The sequence below is a fragment of the Propithecus coquereli genome, unplaced genomic scaffold, assembly GCF_000956105.1.
Source record: "Propithecus coquereli isolate 6110/MARCELLA unplaced genomic scaffold, Pcoq_1.0 Scaffold155, whole genome shotgun sequence".
NCBI lineage: Eukaryota > Metazoa > Chordata > Mammalia > Primates > Indriidae > Propithecus > Propithecus coquereli.
In genome coordinates, this window is record NW_012139969.1 from 1,546,607 (window position 1) to 1,558,604 (window position 11,998).

The 11,998-nt window shown below is 58.0% G+C and overlaps 1 protein-coding gene across 3 annotated transcripts in view; it reads right to left on the reverse strand.

Annotated features, from left to right (window-relative positions):
* Positions 1–1,237: 1,237 nt before the first annotated feature.
* The window catches only part of PML (promyelocytic leukemia), a 46,112-nt gene continuing 35,351 nt past the window's right edge, over positions 1,238–11,998 (reverse strand). Inside the window, exons 8-9 of one of the 3 annotated variants that reach the window (XM_012640642.1) lie at positions 4,889–5,039; positions 1,238–3,829 (exon numbers count right to left, since the gene is read on the reverse strand). In XM_012640642.1, the coding sequence (XP_012496096.1) occupies positions 3,042–3,829; positions 4,889–5,039 (939 nt within the window). In that variant the 3' untranslated portion in view covers positions 1,238–3,041. Of the gene's footprint in view, positions 3,830–4,888; positions 5,040–11,998 lie in introns of those variants that run through there. The other 2 variants (XM_012640645.1, XM_012640648.1) reach the window with 2 other exon arrangements.

Below are 11,998 nucleotides of genomic sequence, written 5' to 3' on the forward strand. Positions count from 1 at the left end.
GTCCCCGCGTTCTGTGCCCACGGCCGGCACCGAAACCGCCACCTGTGTGTGGCTCGGCACAGCGCCACCTGCTGCCCGGCCGCGCAACGCGGGTCCCCGCACCCTCCTGTCTCCCTCCGGCCCCAGCACCCGGCGCAGAGCTGTCTGCCGCTCCCAGGTCTTGCTCTTCACGCCCGAAGACAAGCCCATGTGCTTTTTTGTTAAGATCTAAAATGTTTATTTTCCCATAATTTATAATTTATAAATTTATAACACTGTTATCTTGGTTGTGTATGAAATAAGATGTTAAGTCTGTGTGATTCTTTATATGTTAAAAATCTGTCTTCACAAACATTTTCTCATTGGTTCACACAAAGATCTCGTGAAGTAAAAAATGACCCACATTATCCCATCTTGCCCGGGAGGGCCCCGAGGAGGATCCGAGAGAGTTAAACGTTCCAGACCAGGCCCCAGGCCAGTAAGTGAGGATGGCAACTGTGTCCTGACCTCTCACCCAGGAAGCTCGTGGTTAGTCACCGGGTAAACACCTCAGATGTGACTCAAACATGAAACACAGGCGCGTATTTGGACTTGGACTTTTGGTCAAAGGGTCAAGCTGAGAGAATAAACTCCAGGACTGGAACGTGGGCACTGGGACAGTTGGGCGGGGTTCAGGGTGGTGGCACGGATCCATTCCCGTTACCTGGCTGCTCTCCCAGCCAGGGGAGGGCAATTCCTATAATGTTTGTGCCGTGGGAATTCCTGCAGGTGCTAATAAAAGTTCCATCCGTGATTTCCAAGACAGCACATGACTCACACATTGCCAATGTCCTGGGCCTCCCCCACCTCCCTTTTTTAGGGTTTTACCATGTGTTGCTCTAGGGACACAGACAAGAGTATAAGATTATCCAAAAGGCCAGTGGCAAATTTCCTCCAGACCCTGTCTCTGGTTCCTGGCTCCCTCTAGGAGGCAATTCTTGATGTTGAAGCTTCTTTCCCTCCATGTGGGTCTCCCCCTTGGAGACAATTCTGAGGCAAGCCCACCCTGGGTCTCCCCACTTGGAATGGGGGGCTCACATCCTTGAGGTCCTCGGCACTGAGCAATGAGGGGCTCTCAGCTCTGCTAAGTCCTGAAAAGCCCCCACAAAGCACAGTTGCACTGGGCAAGCACCCACTCACCCGTGCCTGGAAGAGCCCCTCCTTTCCAGGCAAGAGGCTGCTCAGTGGCTCCCCTGGGGTGGGCCAAGCAGTCTGTAATTGGAGCGTCAGGCGTTCAAGATTCACATCTTTATTAAAGGCTGAGACAGTGGAGACAGGGCAGAGCGCCCCTCAACCACATCTGAAGCTAGCAAGCATGGTGCGACTGGAAATCTGCGGGCGCTGCTCAGCCCGGCGCTGGGCCGAGGGGAGGATGATAGGAGCTGCCCAAGTGCTGCCTTGCCAGCTGCTGAGACCGTCAGCACAGCCAGGATGGGGTCCCAGCCTCCTCCTCCCCTCCATCCACCAGCTTGTTTCCATAGGGTGCTCAGAGCTAGCACTGGCTTTAACAGTCTGGCATCAGAATCTTATTTTAAATGCATCAGAGTTCCCTGTTAAAGCCAGCACGCCCATTGGGGCAACAAGTTCCTACAGAATTCCTCAGTGGATCTGCAGGGCACCCCCTGGATGAGGCTGAGGCAGGGCACACAGATTTCACTGATGTGAAGGCTGCGGCCATCAGCCATGGAGGCTGCAGGCCTGGGCTGTCTGGGAAGCATCCCAGGATCAGGGAAGAGAGGGAGGAGGATGGGACAGTGGTTCTGCTAATGAGAGGGACAGCCTTGACCTGCCTGTGTTCTGCTGCTGGCCTCTGGTTTGCCCACAAGGTTCGGGACCAATGGTGTGGAATGGCAGCTAGGGTTCAAGGATGAGAAATCTTTTTGTCCACTGCCTCGGAGGCCTGTTGGCCATTCCTAAAAACCTAGGATGGCACAGCTGGATGGGAGCTCTAGACCAGGCAGCCCAATCAACCCATTTTACAGATGGGGGCACTGGAGCTCAGGAAGGGGCCTTTTCCTAGGTCACACTCAATGCACATAGTCACGAACAGGGACAGAACTTTCTCTGCTCTTGCACACTGCTTCCCCTCAGAGGTGCGGTCTGTTAGAGCAGAGGTTCTCAAACTTGCACATGCGTCAGAATGATCTGGAGACCTGTTAAAACACAGATCGCTGGGTCCCACCCCCAAAGATTCTGACTCCAGAGGTCTAAGGAAAAGCCCGTGCGTCTGCATTTTTAAGAAGCTCTCAGGGGACACCAATGCTGTGCAGGTCCTTGGACTGCAAGCTCAGTGGTGCTGGACATTCCTTGGGAGGACTGCGGGTGGGGGCTGTGAAGGGCCATGCCGGTGGCCTGATGAGCAAAGAGAAAGCCAGACTAGGCAGAGGCATTTGTGTGGCCAGGAGGAAGGAAGCAAGCTTAGAAGGGTCAGACTTTGGAAGTGGGCTCGTGCATGGCAACAGCTTCCATCTTTGGCGATGTGAGGAGGAAAGGGGAAGTGAACAGAGTCGGCCTCCGGGCAGGCAGACGCTGGGAGAACCCAAACTCGGGAAGGGCAGTTTGGTTTGAAAGGCACTTTGGGTCCCCGTGGGCTGCTGAGGCTGCAGGCAGACCCAGACCGCTCTCTGTGGGAGCTGTCAGCAGGTGCCCTGAGGCAGTGGCTGAGGTCTTGGAGGAGCTGCAACGGACACCCACGGTGGTGGCAGGTGGGAGGGCTGGGGCAAGACTGGGGCCACTTAGGGAGCCCAGAGGTCATGCCTTCCTCACTTAGGACCTCCCTCGTTCTGGAGAGAGGGGCTGGAGGTCTGGTCTCCCCTAGGCTGGTGGGCGCTTGTACTTAGAACCTCTGTAGGATTTTTAGAGAAGAGAAATTTGATCCCAGAGAAAGGGAACTGATTCTGGACCAAATAACAACTGAATACCGGGTACCAGGACCTAGGAATGCTGTGATGGGTGGGGCCTGGCTCAGGGAAACCCCATCCCTCTCTGCCCACCAGAGACCCCAAGCCAGTCATCCCCTCCTTTCAGCTCTTCTGGGAGGCCCCTTCTGCCAAGCTGTGGCCAGAGAGAGGAGTAGAGATGCCTTCTGCCCGTGTGGAGGCCGGCCCCTTCAGTAGGCTTTCGAAGTAGGAGCTCAGAGCCTGCAGTTTGAGATCAGGCTCGGTGGGGGACGACACGGTGGACTGCAGGCTCAGGTAGCAGCCGTACCTCTTCAGGCCCCCCTGCGGGTCTTGGCGGTATGCGCGCAGCAGCTCCAGGAAGCTCACGTTGTGCAGGGCCAGGAGGCGGGCCTCGGCCCGGGTCAGCATGGACGCCCGCACCAGGGGCTGCAGGGAGACGAAACACTGCAGGTTGCTGAAGGGGTAGATGTGCTGGGCCAGCTGGGGCCCCGGGGAGACCTCGAGGAGGTGGCACAGGTCACGCATGGCCAGCACGGTGGCCATGGCGCTGCGCTCGCTCATGTTTCTTGCCAGGTAGGTCTTGGCCAGGTTCTTGAGTTTGAAGCTGCTGGCCCCGGGCACACACTTCTGGATGAGGGGCAGGGCAGCCAGGAAGCCTGAGATGGCCTCCTGGAATTCCCACAGCCTGTTAATGTCCTCCAGGGCCCAGAAGAAGCTCAGGAGGTCAGGGCCCCACAGCTTGTAGCAGACCAGGATGGGGCGGCGCATGGAGCTCAGGAAGCAGATGAAGTGCTGCAGCCCCACCTCCAGGGAGACGGCCTTGGAGTAGATGCTGAAGAAGGCCTCCGGCTCAATGACCACACGGAACTTGCTTTCCCGATTCACAGCCGCCAGCTGGCTAATCTTCTGGGCTGGGCAGGAGAGAAGGGCAGGGTGAGGCCCCGGGGGCATGGGAGCTGCTGGGGCAGAAGTAGGGAGCACCCCCAGGGCTGCCGACCCACCATCTAGAGATCCCACTAACAGGCCTGCTGGCAGGAGCCAAACACCAGCCTCCCAACGCAGCTCTGCCCCTGGCTCTGCTGGGACAGGGGTCAGAGGGGAGGTTGGGCTGCCCCTAAGACACCTTGCTCACCTGCCTGGGATCTAGCTCTCCCTACCCACCACCTGCCCAGAGTTTGCCAAACCCTTCAGGTCCCTCCTGTCTTCTACAACTCCACTCACTGCACCAGAGGGAGATCCCAGGCCCTTCCACCTCGCCCTCTACTCCATGCACTTGGGTCACTTAGCCGAGGGACGCAGCAGGCCTGCCCAGTCTACTGCGCTCAGAGCATGGCCCAGAGCCTCCTGCTGAGGTCTGCAAATGACTTTCCTGCACTATGAAAGCACTCGCTGCTTCTGTCTGCCTGGGCCAGCCCCGACGTTGAGTCCATGCCACAGAGCATGGCCCCGGGCTCCGGCTCAGGGAGGGGCAGTGTGGGACCAGGGCAAACACTGGAGGGAGTCAGGGGCTTCTGAGGTAAGGGGTCGTAGCTCTCTGTGACCCTGGCTCTGTTGGCAGCCACGTGCGGCCACCTGTGGGGTGGGCGCTGTACTCAGAAATGTGCAGGCACAGCCAAAGGCCTTGCTTGGGTGACCGGCGTCAGAGCCGTGGGCTCACATGTTGTTTCTGCCTGGTGCTTGCTCCCTAGGCTCTCTGTCTACGAGAGGACTGGTCAGGGGTGAACTTGTGGAGGCACCTGCTCCCCCCTGCACACACCCTTCAGGCGCTGATCAAGGCAGATGTCTTTGTTCAAAACACCAGCGAGACCCCTGGGAGCCCAGGTGAGCCGGAGCGCTCCGCCCAGTCTGGCTGCCGTCCTTGGCCAGAGCTCGGAGCTCTCCTGGGCCTCACAGATGGCTCTGCCTGCACTTCTTTTGGCGACTCAGGGACTAAGCTAGAAAGGGGTGGGGGTGGCCCTGAGAGAACCCACTTTCATTGTCAATCTTGAGGTCAAAGAAAACCAGGGGCCTGTCTTCCGCCTGGAGTTCGTCGAGGTTCGCTTCCAGGACCCTGAGGGAGCTGGCGTCCTCCAGCTGGAGGTCACTGGACTCGCTGCTGCTGTCATCCTGCTCTCGGGAGGACTGCAACACAGAAAAACCCACAGGTCAGGGGTCCAGAGGGCCAAGGGAGCATGTGCCAGGAGCAAGTGTGCAATGCGCGTGAGTGTGGGGCACACGAGCAAGCTGGGACGGCCTCATCTGCATGTACACGAAGGAGGGTTTATCACTGGGAAAAAGAATGTGTGTGTGCGAGAATGGGTGTGGGCTGGGTGTGTCACATGTGAGGGTCACGTGTGTGAATCAGGGCACACACCTTAGTGAGTAGGTGAGAGGGCGTTGGTGGACATGCACGTGCGGGAATGGGCGTGCGCGCCAGGCATGCGTGTGCACGCGCAAGGGGGTACGCGCGGTGCCCCTGCGTTGGCGGCCTGTGGGAGTGCGAGGTGTGCAAGTGGGTGTGCGTGGGGGAGGGGCGCTGCTTGCGGGGCTCAGGGAAGGGGCCGACTGCTATGGTGCAGGGCCTGGGATGCCTCTCCTAATTTCATCTCTCTGAGCAGATTCAGAAAAAGTATTGCAAACTTGGGACAGGAGGAAGGGGCCTCATCTTGAATCCCAGACGATTCTTTGGAAGGGGCCAGGAGCCTGGCCTTTCTTGTCTCCAAAGCCAGCTGAGGTCCCTGCACAAAGGGGAGGGGAGGGCTATTCGGCCTCCTGAAGGCCACCGTATGGGTGGACACGCAGGTCTGTGGCAGTGAGAGAACAGAGAAGCTCGGAGCCCGGAGCCTGGAGCCCTCCTGTCACTTAGCACGAGGCAGACTGAGTAGAGATGCCTGGGAGTTCCGGACTCCTCCAGGCAAGGCACCTGAGCCTCTGTTCTCTGCCACACTCAGATCCTGGCAGGAGCACTGAAGGCCGGAGGAGGGGCAGCAGCTCCAGCTCCGAGACCTTCCAGGGGCTGGGACGACAGAGGCAGGCAGAGCCTCTGGTGGTGACAAGCAGAGCAGTTGCTCATCATCCGCTCAGCTGCCATGCCCAGGTGCTCAGTCTTTGGTGACCGGCTCAGAAGCTCCTGTGAATGCCACCCGTGGACTTTAGCCAGAGACCAGGAAAAAGGGATATGGCTAGTGTCACAGGGCCAGTTGGGACAGAGTCCAGGGCAGGCCTGCGCTAGGTATTCTTTAGGGACTGCCTCTGGCTTGTCAGTGGAGTTGGTGTCACCTGGGACTGAAGCCTCTGTGAATTCTGGCCTCTGGCTGACATCCCTGACCTGGGAGACAATTAGCATATTCCCCTGGCCTAACCCTTCCACAGTCCAGGTGAAATATTTGTTTTTTAACAAAGCTTTAGCCGAGAGAAAGGCTTTACTGCCTACAAGTGAGTTAACTGGTGGATTTTCCTAGGAATGGCCGAGTGTGACTTGACTTATATCCCATAGCCTGCTCCGGTCCACCAGCTCCCGCCCAGTCACTGCCAGAAACACCCGCTGCCACTCCACCAGAGCTGGTTCTGCCCCGTGTGCGCAAGGATCACATAAGAGTCTGCCCAGCGTCTTGCACCTCCAGACTCTCGAGTCGGCCGTGCTGTCAAAAGCTGACTTCATGCATCTTGCTCCGCGTGACCCCACCCTGCTCTCTTGCCTTCTCGACTCCGTTTCCTTCCCGGGAAGAGGCTTCCACAAGGAGTCTTCCTCCAGGTTGCCAGCTGGGGGACCGCAGACTCCACCTTCTCCCACTTTGGGAGAATGCAGTGTTTCTCTCCAGGCTTCCCCAGGGAGCAGTGTTCTCACGTGGGCTGGTGGGAGGGGCTGGGCTCCCTCTTGCCAACAGCTGAAGAGCCGTGTCCTTGCGGAGTCCATGCTGCAACCCACTGACAGAGCACACTGGCCTTTCTCTTCTTCCTTCTGCTTTTTGCTCCAAACATAACTGCAAAAGCCCCTTTGTGGCCTGGAGTGCCTCCACCTGTCTCCTCGTGGCAATGTCCCTCAGGCCTTAGAGCCAGTCTTCTCACCTCCAGATCTGCTCTTCCAAGAGTAGAGCTCCCCGGACAGTCACAGCTGTCTGTTTGGGCTGCCTGTCCCATCTTTACACCAGGGTCATTTATGGCAGCCACCAGAGTCTCATTTTTAGAGCCTTCATTCTGGGGCCAGGGAAATGTCCTTTGTCCTGAACTTACTGAAGCTGCCTTCTCTAAGGAAACCCTGCTGGTTCCCTTAGCAAAAGGACACCCTGTTTCCACTGAGCGTATCAGTGGAGGAAATGCTGGATCTTTCAGCCCTGACTCCTCTTCCTCCAAGAGTCCTCTTGCCCTTGGGGACTTCCATGAAGTATGACTACTCCATGGAACACTCACAATTCTCCCCTGCCCCACATTAAACCCCAGCAGTACAGCTGGGGAGTACTAGGGCATTTAAACAAGGCTTTTCTAAAGACTTGGCCTGCCAGCAGGGCAGTCAGACTCAGAGGGTCGGCGCAGGGCATCTGCCCTCCCTGCTCACCAGGGGACAATCTCCTGTTCTGCCCCCAGCCCCCATTCCTCCGCTTTATTCCACAAATCAGGATAACTAGGTGGCGGGGGCGAGGGGGAGCATAGAGAAGGATAGTCGTCAGAAAATGCTGGGATTTGCTTGGAAGAGAAAAGCAACGAGGGCAAAAGGAAATGAGCGGGGAGCAGAGATGTGACCCGTGCGGGAGGACAGGGAACGAAGGCGGAAGCTCTGCGTACAGTGGAGTGGGACACGCCAGTGCCAAAGGAAAAGGGAAGAGGGACTGAAGACCTGCTGCTGGTGGTTATGAGTCGGAGTCTCTTTCACAGGGAAAGGAAATTCCCTTGCATTGAAAAATGCAAGTAAATGCTGGAATTTCTTTCTTTATTATACTTGGTTAATGGACTGGGCTTCTTTGAATGCAAAACTGCGCTCACACCGAGCCTCGTGGGAGCCAGGATATTTTCGGGATACGCATGCAGCTAGGATGCACGTGCAATCTGTTCGCAAGTACACCTGTCCTACTTCTCGCCGTCACAGACCTCAGCCTCAGCAGCCCCGCTGCATTCCAGCTCAGCACGGCAGGTCTAACAGCTGCAGCACGGGTGTTCAGAGGAAGCAGCTGGCTTGACATTTTGATCACCTTCCAAAAGTCTAGGAGGTTCATCTGGGAAGATTCAACCTCTCGCCTCTCCTGCTATATCATACCCCAGTATCTAAATGTCACCTCTGTTCGAGGCTGCTGCACAGACAAACGAGCAGTGTTCCTCTGACGCAGATGTGCAGCTGAACCCCGCAGTTCAGGGGTCCCTGACTTTGGCCGGGCACTAGTAGCTTTCAGAAACTCTGGAAGCCCAGGCTGCAACCCAGACCGATTCATTTAGACTCTCTGGGCGTGGGACCCAGGAATCCGTAGTTGTGCAAACTTCCCAGTGTATATGCCAATGTGTCTGAGCAAGTGAAAAGAAAAAATAAATAAAAAAGAAACTGTACAGCCAGGCTTGAGAACAATGGTCCTAATCACTGACTCATTCCACGCTTGCTCATCAGCCCAGCAGACACAAGCCAAACCCTGACAGTCAGCACCCGGCCCGCTGAAGAGATCCAGTATCGGCATTCGTGCTCACCCAGAGCCCCCAGCTCCTGACCGACTTTCTGAGCACCCAAGCTTCCGCTACCGCTGGCACCAGTTTGGCAAGACACGTGCACTGCTGCTTTTGGCAGATACAAAACCCAGCTCTTGCAAAGTCTTGAAGGCGCTGGGGATACCACACCAGCCGTCAGCTAGCCCGTGGCCTCTGCCGCCCTTCCGCCCACCGCCGCAGCCCCCAGCCAGCACCCCAGTGTCCTCCTCCCACACGCGCACACACCGGCGCCGCTCCCCACAGGCCTGCCTTCCTCCACCACCACATCTGGTCTGCCTCAGGCTGCCCCTCGCCTGAGCCCCCTCCTGCTTCCAGTTGGTTCTGCTGCTGCTGCCACTGAGGCACCGGAGCCAGTCACTTGTCACAAAAATGGGTGAGAACACCTATCTTCTCTGCTTTGTGTCCTAAAGCAGGGGCCCCATAGGCGTTGCTGAGCCACACCTGCAGTTTTTAAGAAGTCCTCACTCCAGGTCCTCCACAACCAGGCCTGGGACTTGCCCCTCCACCCCACAGCTGTGCCTCACTGCCCCTCACTCCTCCTTGTGCAACCGGCCTCCCAGCAAACCCTCAGAGAGACACGGCCGAAGCCCAAGGGTGGGGCCCCTCCGTGCCCTGGTGTACTTGGGAGCTGCGATAATTCTAGCAGGCCGGCATTCTGTCTACACCCTTCACTCGCTGTGAGGTCCACAAGGGCACAGAGCAGGGTAGGATGCAAGCTGGTGACACCTTGTGAATATCGCCCTGCCCCCCCAACCCAGGGAGCAGCAATCTGCAGTCGGGGTGCTGGGGGTGCTCTAGGGGCACCAAGAGTCTGGAAGGGACTTGGAAGGTGGGCTAGAAATGCATGACGGAGACCTAATTTGTTGGGGATTTTAAATATATTTTTGACAGTTTTGGACTCCTGTAATGGTTAATTTTTGAAACATGTGTCTGAAGAATATATACACAAAAGCAGCAGTCCCCTGGCTCTTTCCCCATGTCCCCAGGCCTGTTCTCTAAAGTAAGCAGTGGTTCCTAGCTGTTTAATTCTTCAAAACTTGAAACGTGTGTATACCTCCTCCCCGCTTAGGCTCAGACCTCCCTGCCGACTCCCTGCCGACCACTGAGATGCCACACTCCCCTCCCCCCACCCCAAAATAGGGCTGGTTTAGGGTCCTCCGCTTGGTTCTCCATCATGTCCAGTGGGACGACTGGCACTCTGATGCTTTCTCCACCCCTCCTCCCCAGGCTTCTACCTGCACCCAGGGCCAGTGGTAGCTTTAATTTTACCAAGATTCTGAGAAAGAAGTGCCCAGATTTCAGTGGAATGCAGACCCTGGGAAGGCAAGACTCAAGAGCTGGCTGGGTGTGAGGAACAGTCGAGAGGGGCAGTGCCCTGGGGGGCTCTGGGATCGTGTAACTGGGCAGACAGGGGAGCAATCTGCTGAGAGGAGAGGAAGAGATGGCGAATCTGAGGGGCCTACAGGGCATCCAGGTAGAGCTGTCGGAAGGCCACTGTCTACGCTGGCAGGCAGGTGCCAGTGCTGGGCGTCGGCAGCCCCTGGGCAGTAACTGAAGCCGGGCTGTGGCCGGGATCACCCGGAGACTACACAGACTAAAAAGAGAAGAGGGCCCAGAGCCCAAGCTGGAGGTACAGCATCTCCGAGAACAGAGACCTGAGAGGAGAGTGAGCGGTGCCCAGAGTTGCAGGGGAAACCTCCCGACCCCGAGGAAGCAATCTTCCCGGCAGGAGGGTCCCACGCTGGTCAAGAGCAATGACTAAGTGGGATCCTGGGCTTAGAGGCATGGAGACGCCCCTGGTGCTGGCGGGCAGGGCTCACTGCCATGGCGGGCAGCGCGGGGGACTCGGGAGAGGCAGGGCCAGGAGGGTGCTGAAGAGCAAGAGGGGCGAGGTCTCAGGGTACTGCGCTCAGGTGAAGCGGCAGCGTTAGCAGATGCAGGAGCTACGGATGGACAGATGGAGCAAGGCTCCCAAGCGGGTGGGGGGCTGGGGCCAGGACCACAGGGGTGATTCCTGGAGGGAAGTGGATGTCCCTTCCATTAGGGTGGAAGGGACAGGGAAGGGGTGTGATGGTGACGGGTAAATCTGTAATTAGGGGCAAGATGACAACTGTCCCATCAGAGGGCTCCTGTCTTCTCCCTGGGGCAGAAGGTGCAGCCACCTGCCGTGGTTAAGGGTTGGGATGTGGCCGGAGCAAGCGGGTTGGAGGGTGAGCTGGCAGGGGCACCCAGGAGCCCCCAGCGGGTAGGGGCAATCCTTTGTAGTTTCCCAGCAGCGTGGCTTTTCTCCAACAGATCTCAGCCTCCTGGTGGCAGCACAGAGGCGGCAAGCGACTGAATGCTTCCAGGACTTTCTGCGGGGCAGGGGGCTGAGACCCTGGCGAAAGACTGGCTGAAAGGGGGGTTGCGCTGGCTGAGGGGAGGTGAAGGTGGGGCTGAGAGCCCAAGGACGGGAGGCTGTGGTTGGAGCCCGAGCCGGTGACGGCGAGGAACAGGATGTGGCCATGGGGCTGGCGGCTGAAGCGGAATGGGGGGACATCCCTGAGAGGTTAGGGAGTGGGGGTCAGGGTGGTGGAGTGGCCAGGGGAAGGCGGGGCCTGGGTGGGGAGAAGTCTCCCAGCAGCGGGGCTCCAGTCTGCCCTCCATGAGGGAAGCAGGTGGGTGTCTGAGACAAGCTGGAGAGTGGTGTCCATCCTGACAGCTGGAACCTCAAGGCCACGGGGGGGGGGGGTCGTACCAGATGGCAAGGGCGGGACCCCATCTCCCACCTCTGATGTTCATGAGTGTGGGAGGAAGAGGGGACATGCAGGGAAACCCGAGGGCCTCTGAGGTTCTCCCCAGAGGAGAACCAAGTTCCAGTGTAGGGAGGAGACAAAAACCACCTGCAGGGAAGGGCTCAATCCATCAGGGAGCTGGATGGTCATGGAAGAAGGGTTCGCAAGGGTGATCGTTCAACACGTATTTATTGAGCAGCCGCGTCTGCCAGGTCTCGGGCTGGGCAGTCCCTGTGATCATGGGCTCAGATGCTGGCAGAGGCCCCGGGACTTGGGGAGAGGGATGGGGTGTGGAAGGCTGTGCCACTGGTGGAACACAGGAGGGTGCACGGTGAGAGGAAAGCTTCCTACTTGGGCAAAGAGGCCTGCAAGGGCGGCCTGGATCTCAGCACGCCCTCAGCCTTCCCCTCGTAGCTGGAGAGGACCCAGTTCTCCCAGCCCAGAGGTCCACGTAGCCGTTCATTCTTTGGTTCATTCCTTGACCAAGAGTTAATGAATGCCTACTATGCGCAGGGCTTTAAGTGCATGGACCGGAGGCAGCTCAGCCACTGGGGCAGGACAGCAAGAGGAGGGAGGCACTCAGGGCGCTCCGAGGCCTGCCTGAGCGGGGCCGGGGCCTAGGGTGGTGGGGGGCCTCGT